A 21,603-nucleotide genomic window follows, 5' to 3' on the forward strand; every position below is an offset into this window, starting at 1 on the left:
GGTCTGTTTCCATGCTGTATGACTCTATGACAAATAAGTCAATGTGATTCTCTTTCCCAAGATTAAGGAAGACAATGAGTGGCCCTTTAAGTATTCCAAGGTCAGGGGCCACCTTATTTGCTAATGCTTTTGCTTTCAGGAGTGGATAAGTAATGCAATCGCTGCATATGCACTGACCAATTTCTCCTTTAGAATGGCTTGTTGATTTTTGCGATAGTGAATGGATAGATGAGGAGAGTTAACGTTGTTGCTGTGTAGCTTATAGATGGTACACATTGCAGTGACAATAGTGGTGACTGAATGTTTAAGTAGGTAATGGCGTCCCTCCTGAAACTTTGTCCTGGATCATGTCAAACTTCTTAAGCGAGTCTACATCTGAAAAGCTAGGTACAAAATTGTTCTCCTCCTTGCCCCAACTTAAAATTACGCTCACCATCTTGGACTTAACTGTTCCCCCCAAGTTGATTCTCTAGGACGATTACTCGTATGTTTACCTCATTAAATTAAACAAATGAGGTTGGCGCACTAATATTGCATGTTCCCTCTTTGATATGCGCAACGGTCAAAATTTTGGAGAGATACAACTCCTGCATTTGTATTTCAAATTTGCATATCCCAGCAATTTTATTAACTATGAAGTAAAACAACAATTTCTTGATAAAAAGGGAGATTTATATCCTCAGAAAATGAAGGTACACATAAATCACAAACGTAGCACTATTCCAGAAAACATGAATACATAATAGAAATATGGAGAGTGTTTGAAACATTTTGTGATATTTTCCTAAGTTTGTAGGAGTCAGATGTTCTTAAATACATAGCACAAGTTTCTGAATCCTGACTGACTTTTTGGGGGAGGGGACGAATGGTGGGAAAGATACAAAGATTCATTAATTCCCTCTTGGCTTAAAGGACGGGAAAAGCAGTTTATAAACTTTACAGAATTTTCAACACTCCAGCTGTGGTGGCTTATTCTTGTCAATCAGACATGGGGCAATGTGGGCTCAGGGTGGTAATGAAAATCAAATGGGACTGAGTTTAACTGAGAGACCATGTCTAGCAGCACCATCCCTCTGAGGTATCTGAGTGCAATTCCTTGTTACACAGTGAAACTTTAAACCAGAACTCTCCAGACCGATCAGTGAGTGAACAGCAGAATCAGATTGGGATGCTTGGAACTCCAAAAGATTTAATCTCTGTATTGATTAATTTTTAAAAAAATTATAATGATGTTAAAAGACTTGTTATGTCCCCTCTTCTTAACCCCAAAGCTACTCATTAAGAAAGGCATAACCACATTCTGCTCTTAAGTATCTGCCAGTTCAAACTTGCAACCAGTTGTTAGGATGTTTACAAGAATGGCTTGATTTTCTTTCACTGTCTCTGGTGATGTACCTCAGATTCTGCCTAACCATCTTCATATGAGTTTACCCAGGATCGGAATGTCTCTGTGTGGACTGCTGCAGATAGGAAGACAGTCCATGGCAGAATAATTTACTAAAACCAGTAATCTTGTTCCCCACCCACCAGAGCAACACCATCTCACCCCCTTTCTCTGTGCTTCCTTCAATGATGAAACCCATGAAAGGAGGGGTCTACTATAGCAAATCAGGTATGACAATCCTTAACATTCCTACAATAATCCCATTTTAGAAAGATTTCACTGTTTAATTCATTCACAACAGATGACGTTTTATTCCCAGCTGCAATTTCGCAAGTGTTTTTTTTGTAAAATACTGCAGGGAGGAAAAAAATATATTTTTGTAGATCAGCAAAATTTTTGGATTTAGAGACTGTTGCAATTTTAAATTATTTAAGGAGTGTCACTGCTTATTCAGCATGATATTCCCATTTTGCTTTCTTTTAATCCTGTATCTGACAGAACTGAGGCAGCTCATGAAAGGAGACTATTAATGGGTTTAATGCATGGAATAATTATTCAGTCTCTTTTGGATCATTAATTTTACTTCATCTTCCGCTGGTAATCATAAATCAAAATGGGATCTCCTGATTTGATCCCTGAGGATGTTGGTTGGAATTTTTCAGTGGATATGAGGCACACCTACATGAAAACCATTAGAAACTGGAGAAAGTGCTTCAAAACAATAGTTACAAGCTATGCTTTGCTACTATTACAGAAAGCAGACATAAGACCCTAGCTTGGTAAAGTGAGGAACTTCTACATATAAAACTCCCTAAGGAGTTATAGTATTGACTAATGGGCATAGCGAATGGAAAAACAGCTGAAAAGAAAAATAGGATTCAGGTTTTTAATCTCGAGTTCAAATAATGTCTTTTTTTATATATATCTGCAATATTAATTACAATCTTCAGCACAAATGTTAAATTGCTGCACTCTGAACAGCAAGCTGACATTTGCAAAGAGCATCACACAATGATCTGAAATCCCTGCATGAGGCCCATTCCTTACACACATTAATACAGATGTAATTGTACCCGTAGTAGCGCAGTAATGGGTTTATTTAGCTTATCTCAAATTCAACCATGGAAAATTGTGAATTGAATTCACTTAATCTGGTAATTTGTGGGCTGGCATGAGAAACAATGGCCATGAAAGGAGACACGTTGCCAAAAAACCCAACCAGTTCACTAATGTTCTTCAGTGAAGGCAACATGCCAAACTACCCTGTCCAATTACATGTGATTCAGCTCCTAGTAACTGACCTTCAGGGCTTTCTGAAGTCCTGAAAAGCCATTTGAACATCATCATTATATCTATCTGTGGTTTTACCAATGCTCACACCTCAAGAACAAGAAGCAATTGTGAAGAAGGCTAAATTCACTTGCGACTGTACTGTTTTAATGTTTTCTATTGGTCAGGCAATGTGCCAACACTAATGCTCTGAGAGTTATTCAGGCTGCTGTTAATGACCCTTTTTATGGCTCAAAATTCTTCATCTTGGGCGGCACGGTGGCTCAGTGGTTAGCATGTCTAGCCCAATGTCTAGCATTGAAAAGTAGTCTCAGTAATGATGACTATAAAACTCCCATTGTCACAAAACCCCATCTTGTTCACTCACCGTTTATAGAATCAATAAATCCCTACAATGCGAAAGCAGGCCATTTGGCCCATCGAGTCGGCACTGACTCTCCAAAGAGCATCCCACCCAAACCCACCCCCTTACCCTATTCCTATAACCCTGCATTTCCCAAGGCAAATCCACCTAATCTACACATCCCTGGACACAATGGGCAATTTAGCGTGGCCAATCCACCTAACCTGCACATCTTTGGATTGTGGGAGGAAACTGGAGCACCCAGAGGAAACCTATGCAGACATGGGGAGAATGTGCAAACTGCACATAGGGTAAGGTATCTGCTGTTATAACTGGGTCTGATCTACATATTCTTCAAGACCCACCAAAATGTGGTTAGCTCAGCAGGTCTGGCAACATCTATGAAGGAATAAACAGAGTTAACATTTCAGGTCCAGTGACCCTTCCTCAGAACTGCTCCTGATTTACAGCATCCGCAGTTCTTTCGGTTTTTAAAACGTGGTTTACTCTGAAATGGCTGAGCAACCCACTCAGCTTAAGGGCAATTAGGGATGGGCAACAAATGCAAGTGTGGACAGAAATACCTACATCCCATGCAAGAATATTAGATTTACTTTTAAGTGTTGAATTTTAGCCTTTCCTGCCCTTTATACTTTGAACTAAGGTAAACAAAATGTTTGTACATCGTCAGTGGGGCTGATGTCTGCAAACACTCGTTTTTACAGGCATGGGGCATAATAACTGGAAAGTTAGTACTTTACATCCTGACCTGTTATACTTTATTAAAAGATCTATTTTCACAGTTTTTACTTGCATTTTAAGGAACATGAAGATGATTGGTTCACAGTGAAACAATGAATTGTCCAAGCCAAAGAAGAAAATATCTCCCACTTACAATGGCAAAAGCACATCCAAAACAAATTCTGGATGTGTGCACGTCATGAGTTTGGAATTTTCTGGCACTGATAGCAGGTCATTAACTTCAAGAAATGTAAAATTGGATTAGACTGGAGTTCCACACTGTCCCTCAGATAATCCATTTCTCTGCACCCACCACCGTTCAAATGATTGAAGTGCAATTTATTAAAGCAACATTCCATTTTTTTAAAACATAATTATGTAATTCATTCCAAAAGAGCAGGGAATAATCACTCATGATCTTGACAATATTTCATAGATGCAACATTTTAACTGCCAGGACTAGTCCAATATGTTTTCAAGTCTGTACTTCAGAATAAGAAATGAGCCAAAAGCTCTTTTCCTTTCCAAATGCTCCAGACTCTCAAAATGGGGTAAATTTCCTGATCTATTCAATTATTTACAAATTAACCAAGCATGTTAAGATTCCAGCCATCCAAAGCAGGCATTAGGATTAAAATTTGCTTGCATTTATTTATAAATGTAGAATCAAAGCTTACCCCTCATGCTTCTATTCTAGGGCCAAAAGACATAAGCCCAAACTGTTCACCCTTTCCTCAGAAAACAACATTCATCTTAGGAATCAGCTAAGTGAATATTTGCTTAACTATTTCTAATGCAAGATTCTTGTGCCACTCCATTTTTTTTTTATAGTTTACAAACCTGAAAGTGACTCATTTTTCTGGAGTTTCTGTTTCCTGTAGGTTAGCCAAACCTCCATCTGTGCTAAAATGCCAACACCAATACCATGAGCTCTTACTTTGTGCAGTAACATTTTATGACATCTTTTTGAATGCCTTTTGGAAATCCAAATACACCACATTAACTAATTCCCCTCTTTTACCAAACCTTGCTGACCCTGTTGATTTTGTTATGATATTCTAAAAGCCCTGCTTCTATCTCCTTAATAATGGATTCTAGCATTTTCCCAATGTCAACTATTGCACTCACTGGGCCATGGTTTTATGCTTTCTGTCTCACTCTTTTCTTGAACAGTGGTGTTACATTTGTAGCTTTCCAACCCACTGGGACTTTCCGGAATTCAGAGAATTTTGGAAGATTACAACCAATGCTTCCACTATCTCTGCACCATTTTAATTAAGGGCACAGAATTCAAGCCATCAGGATTTGTCAGGCTTCAGTTCCATTATATTTTTCAAATATATTTACAGTGTCCATAATTGTTTTCAGTTTCTTTATTTCTTGTAGCCTCTGTTTTTCTACTTTTCCATGGATATGTTTTCTGTCTTCTACTGTGAAGATAGATACAAAATATTTGTGCAAACTTTCTGCCATTTCCTCGATTCTTATGGCTAATACCCCAGTCTCACCCTCTAAAGAACTATTGCTCATTTTTGCTTCCTCTTTGTTACTTACTTCTATAAGCTTTTACTGTTTTTCTTATATATCTTGATCATTTTCTTTCTTACTCCAATTTATCCCTTACTTTTTTTTCAGTCATATTTTGCTGATTTCTAATTATCCTATTCTTCTGGTCTATCACAAATCTTTCCAGCACAGTACATCATTTTTTCAACTTGATATCATGTTTAATGTCATTAATTAGTCATGATGGTTCATCCTTCTCATAGGATCTTTCTGTCTCAGTGGAATATATCTTTGAAGGGAATTATGAAATATCTCCTTCAATGTGTACTACTGCTTCATTACCATATTACCTTGAACATAATTTGCAATTCCACTTTGCTCAACAATGCCTCCATGCCTTTTTAATTATCTATATTTATGTTTGAGACACTAGTTTTAGCCTAGTGCAAACATGCAAATTAAATATTTATTCAATTGTGATCTCATTGCTGGATTATGGAAAATTCTTGAATTCTCAAGTAAAACAAGGCTATCTTGTGGTTACAAATCCTTTATAATAAAGACACATTACTAATTTAGAATTGTTTTATTAGCTACCTTACAAAGCTCAAAATGTTAAAGTAGTTAATCTGTCAAGTTATGATAACTCTTAGTTAAAAGATTTTTTACTACGAGGTCATTACCTAATTCTTCCTCACTGCACATTACCAGATCCAAAATAGCCTGTTCTCTTGCTGGTTCCAGAACATATTGCTTTAAGAAACTCTCCCAAAACACTCTACAAACTCATTCTCTAGGCCACCTTTGCCAACTTGATTTGTCCCATCTACATGACGATTAAAATTTCCCATGTTTATTGCTGTATTTTCCTTACACCCCCATTATTTATTGATTTATACTCCACTGCACAGTGTAACTAGTGTTAGGGGGTTATAAACCATTCCCACAGTGAATTATGTCTTTTTGTATTTCTTATCTCCAACCAAAATGATTCTACATTTTGATTCTCTGAGCCAAGTTCATTTCTCACTACCAGAATGTCCATTCATGGGCGATCTTTGGTAAGCCTACGAAAGTGGCTCTATATAGGAAGCATGAACAGCTAAGGAGTAAATCCCCTTTAGTTTCATTTTCCACTCTTCCTGTATTTCTGAAATGTCAAATATCCTTGGATAATGGTGCAGTGCTGCTCGACTGAAGCGTCTGGGAAGGATTTGCAGATGGGAAACTCCAAATAGACATCTGACAATCACTCCTTTCACCAGGATATGAACATTATTGCCCTTTGACTATGGAAGGATCTTCATTTACATTTCCAGTCTGTGGGAAAAGATTTCAGAGCTTGGTTGCAGGATGGCATCTGTAGTGGCAAGGTTCCCAGTGCAGACTCATGGTGGCATTGGTGGTGAGTTTGTTTACCCAGCAGCAGCAGAGGGAGGCAAATTTGGATTTAGCATGGAACCTGGTATCATCGATGGCGGCTGCTTCGGCATGGTGGGCCCAGTGTCGAGGTTGAGCCCAGTTTGGGACTCGGCAGCATTGGCGGTGGCTGCATTGATCTGGTCAGCCCAGCGCAGACTCATGGTGGCAGCGGCATTGGTGGAGGCGAGATGGCGCTGAAGAATGGAGACTCTGTTCCAACGGCGGCGGCTGCGTGGCGAAGGGACTTGAGGCTGGCTGACTGTTTTGTGATGGTGACAGTCTCAGCATTGGGGTGGAGGAGCCTGGAGCTAGGCCCATGGCTAAGCACTTACCAAGAAGGGATGTAAAACTGAACTTTCAACTTTATTTCCTTATTTCTTGTTTATATTGGTTTATTTTCTGTGTTTTAAGATGCTGCAGGAGAGTGGAGACATTATACAACACTTTTCACTTGATACTTGTAACAAATACACATGATAATAAATAAATAAATCAATGGAAATGAATATTTATGTCCCACATGTGGTCACTTTGCAATCATATCCCTATAATAGCTGTCACATTTGAGCTATCAATTCATCCATCTTGTTACAAAAGCTGTATGCATTAAGATAAAGAGCCCTTAATTCTGGCCTTTTACAATTTATTTCCACTTTGATCTTATTTCCTGGTGTATCTTATGTTTGCCTGCCTTGCCTCTTCTGGTTGCACTCTGCTTACCATTATTGCAGAGCTACCCTCCACTATTTCCTTGTCATTTTTCTTTTAATTTTTCAAATCTCCCTCAATACAAACCCTTATTCCATTTAATTTACAAAGCTCTCCACAGCACTACAGATATGAATTACCAGTACACTGGTTTCAGCATTAGTTAGGTGAAGGCTGTTCAAAGATAGAGCACCCTCTTTCCTCCGCACTGGCACTAATACCCCATGAATCTAAACCTAGTCTTCCATCTATGAACCTTATTATCCTACAGCAGGTTGGTCGTTGGTCAGGTAGTATTCCAGACATTATCACCATTATAGCCTGCTCTCTAATTTAGTTTCCTAGATGCTTATACTCACTCAACTCCCTCTTTCATGGTTAAGAAGAACTGCCACTTCAGTGCACATGTCTAGTTTTATCAATATCATTGGTACCCACATGGACCAAGACAACTGGATCTTTTCCTTTCTGCTTGGTGTTCCTCTCAGCCTTGGGAGATGTCCTTAATCCTGGCACGGGGCAAGGAACACAGTCTTCAGGACTCACGTTCTTGTTTGTAGAGGACTGTGTCTACACTCATAATTATACTGACACCTATATATTCCTTTTTGCTCCCCGCACTTCAATGGCCCACTACACTGTGGTGCTATGGTGAGCATGCCCATCCTCCCTGTTGTCCCTGCTCTGATCCAGCTATGAGAACATTAAATCTTTGGAACAACTGCAAAGGCTGAGGATACTCCATTGTCACTTATAGATCACCATATCTGTCACCCTTATATTTATACCCTCATGTCCAATACGTAATTGTACCACCGCAAAGAAACACTGCCAGAGGATTTTAAACAGAAGTGTACAGTGGCAGAGGATACCAGTAGAACGGTTTAACCTAATTTTGGGTTGGACTTTTCTCAGGCATTTTTGAACAGCATGTGTTTGCTGCTGTAATTTTGTTCCATTGTGCTTATGTAACAGGAGAAACAAAGTCTAGTATGTACACCAAGTTTTCATTAGAACATTGATATGAATTGAAAATTGGTAGTGAAACAGATTGACCAGATTTTGGTACATGTTTTGTCACTGGAGACTTGTAAATATGCTTCATTGTAATGACTGCTAATTCAAATGAGATGAGCGAGACCTCATAGATCATTATGCTATCCAAACCTTCCATCAGTAACTGCTAATAACAATACACATCCAAGTCTATCTAAATCGCACATGTACTGAATGGATTGGCAAATGGGTCTGTAATTACTGAGCAATTAATCTTCAAATTATTGGTCAACTTTAATCTGCATTAAAGTTTCAGTCCTTAGAAGGTTTTCTCTGATACATGGTCCTGTGGGTTGCAGAATACAAAGCAGAACTAATGTCACATTTTAAAATATTGAGAAATTCTAATGTCTTTATTTGCTCAAATAACATGTTTTGATACAAAAGGTGACTTTAGATGTTGCATCTCAGCATTTTATAAAGTCATTGAGTAAATTTTCTAATTATATAATCCTTGACAAAAAGCACATCGCAATTGATACTTAAAGCATGCAGAAACCTGCTTTGATCCATAAAGGCCATATAAAGGGACACACACCATGTCTTAAAAACCATGCAAGAAAGGAAAGCAATTAACCACCACCTTAAAATTAAGATAAAATCTATTATCTAATAAGGTTCATTACATTAATTCTAGTTCACAAAGCAACTTGTTCAGAATGCTGTCTCATCATGCTCTACAAGCTAATACATTAATGCACACTTGGAAAAATCTTTTCCAACATCACATAAATTCAAACAAAGCAAAGCCCAGAGTAATAAATCTAAATGGTGCACCAACAATATTTAGCAGACTTGTTACCTTTTTTGCTGCCTGTTCTTCTTCTACACCATCCCCAATAACAACATATACTACTTTTCTGCCAAACCTTTGCATAATTCGTTCAAAGCAACTTTCTTTGCCTGGAAGATAAATGAGGAAGAGTTCAGGGTGAATTTACCTGAGTAGCGGCATGCTCTTCATCTCGGGCATCTCCAATGACAACATAAGTAACTTTAGTGCCAAATTTGGACACTATACGCTGAAAACAGCTTTCTTTGCCTGAAAAACAATGCATGGCTCAGCCTTTCAATCTGTTTTACTGTACCGTATATCATTAAAATCTGCCTTTTGGGAACAAGCTCATATTACCTTTGGGCAAAAATATTGAGAATGATAGGTTACTCTATTCCTTTATTCACTTGAATCAGACGGTTGTTAAAGGTTTCATCGTCCTCAAACCAAAAGTAATGGTGTACCTCAATCTGCCACCTGTCTCTATTTTGTCACTTCTCTAACAGATCACAGACTGTCTGAAGACGTATCTTTTCCCCGTAAAGGACCTTCTACCCAATAGTTAACTGCGTGTAGGCTGGCAATTTCATAAGCTGGGCTTCTCAGTGTTCAAAACTTTCCTATTTGTTTTCTCTCCTTCTTCCCAAAGGTACTGACACATGCTGGGTCACAAATGCTGTCACTGGAGTTTTTTTTTGTCTAAATAGTTATTCTCCTTTGTGGATTGACAGTGGATGCTGGGAGAGGGATGCATGACAGTTGGTTCCTGTTTTCACCTGATATTGACACACCAGAGATGAAATCGGCTTTTGATGATAGTGCATTTTGGGCAAGAGAGAATCAACACTCCATTTTACACCAGCTAATTTTCACTTCAATTCACTTTATACCATCCAATGTACGACAGCATGCTGGGGCCACTAATAGAAACATGATGGTAGGTCTCAGGAAGTTGTGGTGAAGGCTCTGTGTTTTCTGAATAGAAGTAGTGACTCTCATAACAGATGTCGCTCCCTCTAATTTTGCCAAACATTATTCGTAGTTTTATTTGTTAACATTTTCATGGATTATCAGTAGTAACCTCTTGATATTTCTGAATTGGAAGAATTTCTGACTGTTGAATTTGGTTTCCACAATATTACTATTTTAAATTCTGTGCTTACTTTTTGAGCATTTTTTTTGGAGGTCAATATATAAATTTCTTGTGGAGACTTTGTGGAAAGAACATTGATCTCCAAGATTGGACTTTGTTGCAGTGGAGTTATGTTTCTTATCCATAAAATGGGTGCAGCAAAGTGTAATTTTTCCCTCAACTTATATCTCTTTGCAGGCTTCATAGAGCTGAAATTCTTTTAATATCATCTTAATAATCTTTTACATTTTTAAAACATTTTTAAAATTCGTAGTATTAATGCTAAATATGCAATGATCCTGCAAACTCAGTAAGTTCCACAGCAGTAACAACTTAACAATCACACATCAATTCCTCACACAGTTATAGTATTATGGTTAGTTCAGTTGGCTGGACATTTGGTTTCTGATGCAAAGTGATACCAACCGTATGGGGTCAATTCGTATATGGACTGAGGTTACCTTCTCATGGGATGTGGCCAGTGTTATTGCCCATCCCTAGTTTCTCTTGACAAGATGGTGGTGAGCTGCTGTCTTGAACCACTGCTGTCCTGTTAGGGAGGGAGTTTGAGGATTTTAACCCAGTGACAGTAAAGGAATGGAAATATAGCTCCAAGTCAGGTTGGTGTGTGGTTTGGAGAGAAATATGCCAGTGGTGGTATTCCCATGCACATGCTCCCCTTGTCCCTTCTGGTGACGGAGGTTATGGGTTTGGAAGACGCTGTCTAAGGAGCCTCAGTGAATTGCTGCAATGCATTTTATAGATGGGATACACTGTGCATTGGTGATACAAAGAGTAAATACTTGAGGTGGTGGATGGGGTGCCAAATAAGCTGACTGCTTTGTCCTGAATAGCGGCCAAACTTGCTGCAATTGTTGGAGTACATATGTCTGGGTAACTGGAGTGTATTCCATCTTTATTTGTGCCTTGTGTACAGGCTTTAAGGAATCAAGAGGTGAATTACTCGCTACAGAATCCCTAGCATCTGACTGGTTTTGTAGCCATAGTATTTATATGGCTGATGCAGCATAGGTTTTTGACAATGGAAACCCCTAGTCACCACTTCTGACCTTTTGATGGGGGGGTGGAGGGCGGCGGATCGTTGATGAAACAGCTGAAGATGGTTGTGCCAAGGACACTACCCTGAGAAACTCCTGGAGAGAGGTCTTGGAGCAGAGATGACTGATTTACAACAACTATCTTCCTTTGTATCAAGTATGACTCCAACTAGTTTTCCCCTGATTCCAGTTTTGCTCAGGCATCCTTCATACCACATTCAGTCAAATGTAGGCACTATCAACTTAACTCTGGAGCTTAGTTCTTTTGTTTATGTTTAGACTAAAGCTACAATGAGGCTAGAATTGACTGCCCCAAGCAGAACGCAAACTGAGCGTCAGTGAATAAGTATTGTTGAGTAAGTACTTTTTGATGGCACTTCTGATGACACATTCCAGCACTTCACTGATGGTCAGGAGTAGGTTGATCATTTGATGATTAGCCAGTTTGGATTAGTGCTTTGTTTTTTGTACAGGACATACCTAGGAAATATTTCACATTGCTGGGTAGATGTCAGTTGCTGTAGCTGAAACAGGTTGGCAAGGGATGTTGTTAGCTCTGGAACACAATTCTTCAATACTATTGCTTGAATATTTTCAGGGTTCACTGCCTTTGCAGCATCCAGAGCCCCCAGCTATTTTTCAGTACCAGATGGATTAAATCAAATTGTTTGAAGACGAGCATCTGTGATGCCCAAGACTTCTAGAGGATGTAAAAATGGATTTATTGATTTGGCAGTTCTGGCTGAAGATGGGGGTAAATGCTTCATCTTTCTTATGCGCTGGACTCCCCCATCATTGAGGCTGGGGATATTAGTGGAGCCTCCACTTCCACTTAGAATTTTAATGAGTGAACATCATTCGTAACTGGATGAGGCAGGACAGCAGAGCCGAGATTTGATCTGTCAGTTGTGGGACTGCTTGCCTGTATACCTTTGTCTTTTGCATGCTGCTTCTGCTGTTTGGCATGCAAATAGTCCTGCGTTGCAGCTTCACCAGGTTAACACCTGATTATTAGGTAAGCCTGGTGCTGCTTCTCGCACTTCCTTCTGCAGTGTTCACTGAACAATTAATACCATGGGGATTTCTTTAGCCACCGTGTCTCAAGCACTGAGTGGCCTGAATTCCTGAATGAACTCGAGGGTCCGTGCTTCGAAAGACTATGACAGCATAGTGGTGAACATCATGGCGGCAGTAAGTTTTTTGGATAAAGAGGGCCTATTAATGTCGACAAAGGATTGGTGGCATCGGCAATCAAAAAATGATTGTTCGATGGTGTATTTGCTGCTTGTCCCACACTGCCCTCTTACTGGTTTCTATGATGTCTCCAAAGTGTCCTGGGTATTCACTATTCTACTTAAGGACGATAATACTCCTCCAACTCCTCTATTTTATGGAGTTCACTACCACCAACTCCTCTGAACTTTCATTGGACGAGTGGGCTCATCAATTTACAGACAGCAACTTACAGTTGATGTAACAAAAACAGAAGTTGCTGGAAAAGCTCAGCAGGTCTGGCAGCATTTGTGAAGAAAAAAATCAGAAAAAACTGAGTTTTGAGGAAGGGTCACTGGACCTGAAACGTTGACTTGACTTTTTCTTCACAGATGCTGCCAGATCTGTTGAGCTTTTCCAGCAACTTCTGTTTTTATTTGTGATTTACTGCATCCGCAGTTATTTCAGTTTTTTTTACAGTTGATGTAACCATTTTGACACACGTTCAGAATAAAGGCAACATTAAATACTCTTTACTAAATGATTAGTTGCTTTATGGATAGGGCATTCATGTCTAGATACTAACCAAATAAATGTCAGTTGTGGTAACCAAAATAAGGTAAAAAAAAATCACAAATCAGAAAATACCCCACTGGCAATGCAAAGGCACCCCATAGATTTGTGTGTGTGCGTGTATGTGTGTGTGCGTGCGTGCGTGTGTGTGTGTGTGTGGGAGAGTGTGTGCTTGAGAGAGTGTGTGAGAGAGAGTGTGTGTGAGAGAGAGAGAGTGTGTGTGAGAGAGTGTGTGAGACAGTGTGTGTGTGTGAGTGTGAGAGAGAGAGTGTGTGCGAGAGTGTGTATGTGAGTGTGAGAGAGAGTGTGTGTGTGTGAGAGAGAGAGTGTGTGTGTGAGTGAGAGTGTGTGTGTGTGTGTGTGTGTGTGTGTGAGAGAGAGAGTGTGTGTGTGAGAGAGACAATGTGTGTGTGTGTGTGAGTATATAGTGTGGTGGGGTCACCTGTAGTGTGACATGAACTCAAGATCCTAGTTGAGGTCGTCCTCATGGGTATCGAACGTGGCTATCAGTATCTGTTCGGCAACTCTGTGTTGTTGTGTATCCCGAATTCTGCCTTGGAGGATGTTTACCCGAAGATCCGAGGCTCAATGTCCTTGACCGCTGAGGCGTTCCCCCACTGGGAGGGAACACCTGACGATTGTTGCGCAGTGTCCATTCATCCGTGGTCGTAGTGTCCATCGTCAACTTATCTGACCACACCCTTCAACTGGACTAAATCGAACTTCTCAGCCAGGAGCTCAATTTCTGCCCCACTACCAAAATGGACCCCATTGGTCACGTGGCAGACACAGAGGAATGCATCAGATGAATAAGACTCCGGGAATTCTTCCGCGATGTCGGCAGCAAGCCCAATAAGACAACCAATGAACCAGAGCAGTCGACAGAGAGATCCGTGGTGGAGCGACCAACGAAAGAGTCAAATAGGACCCCTCCAGAAGGCCACTGCCCTAGGCTTGACTTGTCTGCTCGAGCCGTCAGGAGATGTGTGAATGCCAGATTTATCAGCCGCACTCACAAAATAGTGCAAAACGTCACACAGGCACAACATAACACCATCCATGCTCTCATGATCAATTGCAACATTGTCATCAAACCGGCAGACAAAGGAGGAGCCATCGCCGTACAGAATAGTATGGACTCCTGCGAAGAAATGTAGCAACAACTGAACAACCTGGAACACTACAGACAACTACCTGCTGATCCGACCAAGGAACACACCCATTAACTCAACAGACTGATCAGAACTTTTGATTCGGTTCTTCTGAGTACCCTATGCACTTCCATCCCGTGTACTTCCCACGTCTTGGGCTTCTACTGCCTTCCAAAGATACACAAATCCAACACACCTGGACGTCCCATCATATCAGGCAATGGGACCGTGTGTGAGAACCTCTCTGGATATGTCGAGGTCACCCTGAAACCCACTGTACAAGGAACCCCCAGCTTCTGTCGCAACACTACAGATTTCTTACAGAAACTCAGCACTCATAGGCCAGTCGAATCAGGAACATTCCTCATCACAATGGGACATTTTGGTACTCTACACCAGCATCCCCCACAATGACAGCATCGCTGCAATGGCCTCAGTACTCAATATGACCAACTGCCACTTTCCAGGCGCCATCCTACAACTCTTCCGCTTCATCCTCAACCACAATGTCTTCACCTTCAACAACCAGTTCTTCATCCAGACACACAGAACAACCATGGGGACCACATTTGTTCCCCAATATGCCAACATCTTCATGCACAAGCTTGAACAAGACTTCCTTGTTGCACAGGACCGCCGATCAACGCTATAGACCAGATACATTGACAACATTTTCTTCCTTTGGACTCAGGGCGAGGAATCACTGAAACAACTACAGAGTGACATCAACAAGTTTCATCCCACCATCAGACTACCATGGACTACTCTTTACAATCAGTCTCATTGTTGGACACACGCATCTCCATCAAGGACAGACACCTCAATACCTCACTCTACCACAAGCCTACGGATAACCTCACGATGCTGCACTTCTCTAGCTTCCACCCTAACCATATTAAAATATCCATTCGCTATGGACGAGCCTAACGTATACACAGGATCCGCTTAGATGAGATGGAACGCAACCGGACACCTGAAGGAATTGAAGGACACCCTCATAAGAGCGGGATACGATGCTCAACTCATCGATCATCAGTTCCAACAGGCCACAGTGATAAACCGTAATGACCTCCTCGGAAGACAAACATGGGACACGACCGATAGGATACCCTTCATCATCTAGTACTTACTAGGAGCAGAGAAACTACACCATGTTCCTTGCAGCCTTCAATACATTATCAATGACGATGAGCATCTCACCATGATCTTCCCTATGCCTCCACTTCTCACCTCCAAACAACTTCCAAATCTTAAACAGACCATTCTTCGCAGCAAACTACCCAGCCTTCAGGACAACATCGACCACAATACCACACAACCCTGCCATGGCAACCTCTGCAAGACATGTCAGATCTTCGACATGGACACTACCATCACACGTGGGAACACCACCCACCACATGCACCACAGGCATTCATGTGACTCAGCTAACATTGTCTATCTCATAGGCTGCAGGCAAGGATGCCCCAAGCATGATATATTGGCGAGACCATGCAGATGCTACAACAATGGATGAATGGACACTGCGCAACAATCGCCAGATAGAGATGTTCCCTCCCAGTGGGGGAACACTTCAGCGGTCAAGGGGATTCAGCCTCGGATATTCGGGCAAATGTCCTCCAAGGTAGACTTCAGGATACACAACAATGCAGAGTCGCTGAGCAGATGCTGATAGCCAAGTTCAGCACTCATAAGGATGGCCTCAACCGGGATCTTGAGTTCATGTCGCACTGCAGGTGACCTGACTACACTATACACTCCCATACACACACACACTCTCCCACGTGCGCACACACTCTCTCACACACACACTCGCACTCGCGCGCGCGCACACTCACACACACACACACACATAAATGTACAATTTGCATTTGCAGATTTTCATTTACAGGTACACTACTTTGTTCAAAAAGTACACAATTTGTGGACACAGTCAGTCAGTGGGGCATTTTCTAAATTTCTGCTTTGGAAATAAAACCAGTCTGACTTTACGTTAAAAAGACAGTTTCTAAACAAGGCCTCACACCAAAAGGCATTGTCTGACCTGAGGTGTCACCTCTTGTATTCATTGATAAAGCCTTTAGTTATCTTGGAACATTTACTTGGAAGAAATTCGGACAGTTGCATATTAATCAATCGAAACCTGCATCCCCTTTCTATCTGATTAAGGATTTAACAGGAAGGACTCAGCCAGCCAGTTTAGGGTTATTAAGTACATTCGCATCAGTTGTATAATCTTTTGGTCTTTTACTTATAAATTCTGTGTCTTGATACTTCCTCTCTCATTACACCTGAGAAAGGGGCAATGGTCCAAAAGCTTGTGTGTTCAAATAAACCTGTTGGACTATAACCTGGTGTCGTGTGTTTTTTAACCTTGTCCAACCCAGTCCGATACCAGCACCTCCACATCATGGTAACCAAAATATACCGTTATGTTCTATTACATGCTGTAATCTCAAATATAGTTCAATTATTATAATATTATAAGATATTCAAATTGATCCTTACCTATTTTGGTTGCACTGTATATATTTTCAATAGGGAAAACACCACCTAAGCTATATAATAGGACTTTGGCAAGTGCTGGCACAAGTTGCGTCGTAGTTACCAAAACATTAACACAGTTACTTCTGCAACAAACAAAGAGACAAAACAAAATGAGTAATCTTCCTTGTCATATGAAAGATTATTAATTGTTGACGATATTAAGTGTCACCTTGATTCACTTGGCCGTGTCACTTTTAGGTTAGAGCCTCAATTGAGCATACAATACAACGTTACACTTCAATGCAGTTCTAAGGAAGTGCTGTATTGTTGGAGGAACCATTATTTAGTTGAAACTGTATAGTTAGGCTCAGAATCACATCATTGTTACAGTGCAGGAGGTAGCCTTTTGGCACATCATATCTGCATTCTGCCTTTAGCTGTTTGAGTGGATATAAAATATCTACAGTACTCTTTGAGGTAAAGTGGCAGATTTCTCAGCTTCTAAGCAAACATTTCTCCCTCAACAAAGACTACCAAAAATAACAGATAAATCTGCTATTATTTTAATTTACTATTTGTAGAACCATAGTAAAGTTATTCTTGGGATGCAGGTTACACTGGAAAGATGCATTTGTAACCTAATCTTAGACATGTTGAGAAGGGGCCTTTTCTACTGGTCCTTAAATACAAATGAGCATAGAAAAAAGGTCGCATGCAAGATGCAGCTCTTGCACCATCGCATTCATAATTCTGTTAAGTATTTGCTCTCTGTCAGTGAGCTTCAAGCTATTACATTGCTTCAAATTTGAATGCCTCATGCTGGAGCTGGCCATTACATACATTATGATTGGAAAATCAGTAATATATTTCCAAGGTGTATATGCTAACAGTTTTGTCTTTCACTAATTGAAAATCCATAGTGAGAAACAGGATCATTTCAGTTTCGTGTGATCAATTTGCTATTGCATTAAAATTTCACCACTTAGTATATGAATGCAATACTTTGGTCAGAACTGGACTTTTGGTTGTGTTGGCTTAATGCAATAAAATTAAAGAAATGTAATAATATCATACCAAAATCATAACACAGCTGGTTTTCCAATTAGAAGCATACGTGACTCTGAATCAGGAAATTATGGCTTTGAACTTAGAATGTGGACTGACACTCCAGTGAGATGCTGGAGGAATGCTGCATTATTAGAGGTGCTGTCTGTAGTATGCGATGTTGAATAGAGGTTCTGTATGTTTTCTCTGTAATGGTACAAGAAGGCAGCTCACCATCACCTTCTCCAGGCCAACTAGCGATGGACAATAATGACTTGCCCATTCAGCGGCACTCATATCCCATAAACATATTTAAAAACAGTTTAAAACTCCTATGGTATTCTCCAAGAAGAACAGAGTATGCTCCTAATGTCTGCATCACATTCCTTCCTCAGCCAATGACACTCTCAAGAAACAAATGAACAGGCCATTCATTTTGAAGAATAGCTGCTGTGTTTTGTTGCATAACTACACTGAACTGCACCAGTGTGTACCATCTACGAATGCAGCAACTCACCAAGGCTCCTTTGACAGCACTTTCCGAACCCACAAATCCTACCACTGTGAAGAACGTGGTCAGCAGATGCATGGGTGCACCACCAGCTGCAAATTTCCTGCAAGTCACATTACATTTTCTAATTTGGAACTTTACTGCTATTCCTTCATTGGGTCGAAAAGCTGGAACTCTCTCCCTAACAATACCGCGCTTTTACTTGACTGAAGTGATTGAAGATGGTGGCAAACCACTAACTTCTCAAAGACAATTATATCCAAGTACTAAAGATGAAAATCTATCCAGGGACAATCAGGAGAACTGCATGCCCATAACAGAGGTTATATATTTGGCTGACTATTAACTGAAAGGAAATGTGGACCATCTTTCTTACGTGCATGTTATTTTCTAGGATTCTTTTTCATCTGTCAGTATAGACATGTGATCTTCCATGCTTGACATTAGTTGATTATGGCTTGCAATCCTCCCCGCCTGATCAACTTCCATTATAGTTAAGTAATCATCATCTCCAATATCCCATCATAAGGGAATTTTTAAAATAAAAAATATTAAATTAAAAAAATTTATATGTAAATATACATAAAAATGAAAAATACACTAACAATATATAAAATAAAATAAATGTGTATAAAAGCCTAATTTTAAAAATATATTCATTCACAGGATGAGGGCATCACTGGCTAGGCCAGCATTTATTGCCCATCCCTAACAGCCAGAGAGCAGTTAAGAGTCAACCACATTACTGTAGGTCCAGAGTTACATATAGAATCATACAGTAATCCAGCATGGAAACAGACCCTTTGATTCAAACTGGTCCATGCTGACCATGGTGCCCATTCAGTTAGTTCCAATTGCCCGCATTTGGTCCATATCCCTCTAAACCTTTCCCATCCATGTACCTAGCCAAATGTTTTTTATAAATGTTGCTATTGTACCTGCCTCAACCACTTTCTCTGGCAGCCCATGCCATATATGCACCATTCCGTGTGTGAAGAAATTGCCTCTCAGGTCCTTCTTAAATCTTTCCCCTCTCACCTTAAATCTATGCCCTCTAGTTTTCAGTTCCCCATCCCTGGGAAAAACAGTATATGTATTCATCCTATCTATGCCCCTCATGATTTTATACACCTCAATAAGGTGAACCCTCAATCTCCTACATTCTCCTGCATAACGTCCTATCCTGGCCAATCTCTCCCTATAACTCAGGCCTGCTAGTCCTGGCAACATCCTCGTAAATCTTTCTTGCACACTTTCCAGTTTAAATATGTCTTTCCTATAACAGGGTGACCAAAACTGGACGCAATACTCCAAGTGCGGCCTCATGAATGACATCTACAACTGTAATGTCCCAACTCCTATACTCAATGCCTCGACCGATGAAGACCAGCATGCTAAATGCCTTCTTCACCACCCTGTCTATCTGTGATGCGCTTTCAACGAACTATGTGCTTGTACTCCTAGGTCCCTCTGTTCCACAACACTCCTCAGGACCTTACCATTTACTATATAAGTCCTACCTGGCTTGACTTTCCGAAGTGCACCACCTCACGCTTATCTGTATTGAATTGCATTTGCCAATCCTCAACCCACCTCTCCATTTGATCAAGATCCCTCTGTAATTTTTGATAACCTTCCTCACTATCAACTATGTATCATCTGCAAACTTACTAATCATGCTTTGCACATTCATGTCCAAATTATTTATGTAAATAACAAATAACAAAGGTCCCGGCACTGACCCCTGTAGCACACCACTAGTTACAGGCCTCCAGTCTGAGAAGTAACCTTCAAATGTCACCCTCTGCTTTCTACCATCGAGCCAGTTTTGAATCTAAGTATTTAGCTGTCCCTGGATCCCATGCGACCTAATTTTCAAGACTAGCCTGGCCTGCAGAATCTTGTTAAAGGCCTTACTAAAGTCCATATAGACAACATTCACTGCCCTACCCCACCTCATCTATCCTCTTGGTTATCTCTTCGAAAATCTCTAAAAGATTTGTCAAACATGACTTCCCACACACAAATCAATGCTGACTATCCCTAATCAGACCTCGACTATCCAAAAATTGGTTGATCCTGTCCCTCAGTATCGTCTCCAATAACTTGCCTACCACTGATGTCAGGCTTACTGGCCTGTAGTTCCCTGGCTTGTCTTTGCTACCTTTCTTAAGCAATAGAACAACATTAGCCACCCTCCAATTTCCAGAACTTCATCAGTGGCTAAAGACGAAGCAAAAATCTCTGCAAGGGCCTCTGCAATTTCTTCCCTAGCCTCCCACAACATCCGAGGATGGACTCAATCAGGCCCAGGGGATTTATCCACCTATTGGCTAGACCAGGTAAGGATGGCAGATTCCTGGACATTAGTGAATCAGATGGGTTTTTCCAACAATCGACAATGGCTTCATGGTTATCATTAGATTCTTCAATACAGATTTTTAATTGAATTCAAATTCCACTGTCTGCCATTGGTGGGATTTAAACCCAGGACCTCAGAACATTACCCGGGTGTCTGGAGTAACAGTCGAGCAATAATATCACTCGGCCATTGCTTCCCTCATTAGTCTCCCTCTTTGCTCTTAGTCCAAGTAATTAATGACCTCAACGCATTTATTGGAACATTTTGAGGTTCTATCAAAAAGAAATTGTGAGAATGCTGTTACTCATTTCATTGGCTAAAACTGTTATTGACAGTGTAAATCATTATGTTGCCCTGAACACAATGCAATGATGTGACTGTATCCTGGAAGTTTCAGGAATGAGTGACAGTTTTACTCAAATAAACCTTTGTGTCAGAGTGTCCTGATTTAAACAGTATTCCTGATGAGTTATTAAACAGTAAATCCTACCTGGAGCTGATGATTGACAATGACTTAAGTGCATTTGACAGCCAGGAGTCTGTCAGAGCCTCAACCTCAGCCCTTAGCTGAAGCCAAGCATCTCTTTTTGCTGGACCAAGTAGTCCTAAAATAAAATGCAAGAAAATACACTTAGAAATAAAGTAAGATCTCTTCGAGAGAGAAAAGTAGAGGACAGCAGAAAAAGTTTGATCTGGGCGTATTTGGGTGACAGACTGGTCACCGTGTATGTGAGAATGACACAACACAGATAAGTGTGGCATACCATAACAACAGCTCTCCTGGTTGGGGCAGCTACAAGCAGCAGCAGAGATAACAAGGTGTAGAGCTGGATGAACACAGCAGGCCA

The 21,603-nt window shown here is 40.5% G+C and overlaps 1 protein-coding gene across 1 annotated transcript in view; it reads right to left on the reverse strand.

Moving 5' to 3' along the window:
- Positions 1–21,603, reverse strand: part of eya4 (EYA transcriptional coactivator and phosphatase 4) — a 255,425-nt gene that overhangs the window by 10,300 nt on the left and 223,522 nt on the right. The window contains exons 14-16 of the mRNA XM_048596526.1: positions 21,246–21,360; positions 16,860–16,981; positions 9,253–9,353 (exon numbers count right to left, since the gene is read on the reverse strand). Of these exons, the coding sequence (XP_048452483.1) occupies positions 9,253–9,353; positions 16,860–16,981; positions 21,246–21,360 (338 nt within the window). The remainder of the gene's footprint in view (positions 1–9,252; positions 9,354–16,859; positions 16,982–21,245; positions 21,361–21,603) is intronic.

This window comes from Rhincodon typus, chromosome 5 (genome assembly GCF_021869965.1).
Source record: "Rhincodon typus isolate 14 chromosome 5, sRhiTyp1.1, whole genome shotgun sequence".
Taxonomy (NCBI): domain Eukaryota; kingdom Metazoa; phylum Chordata; class Chondrichthyes; order Orectolobiformes; family Rhincodontidae; genus Rhincodon; species Rhincodon typus.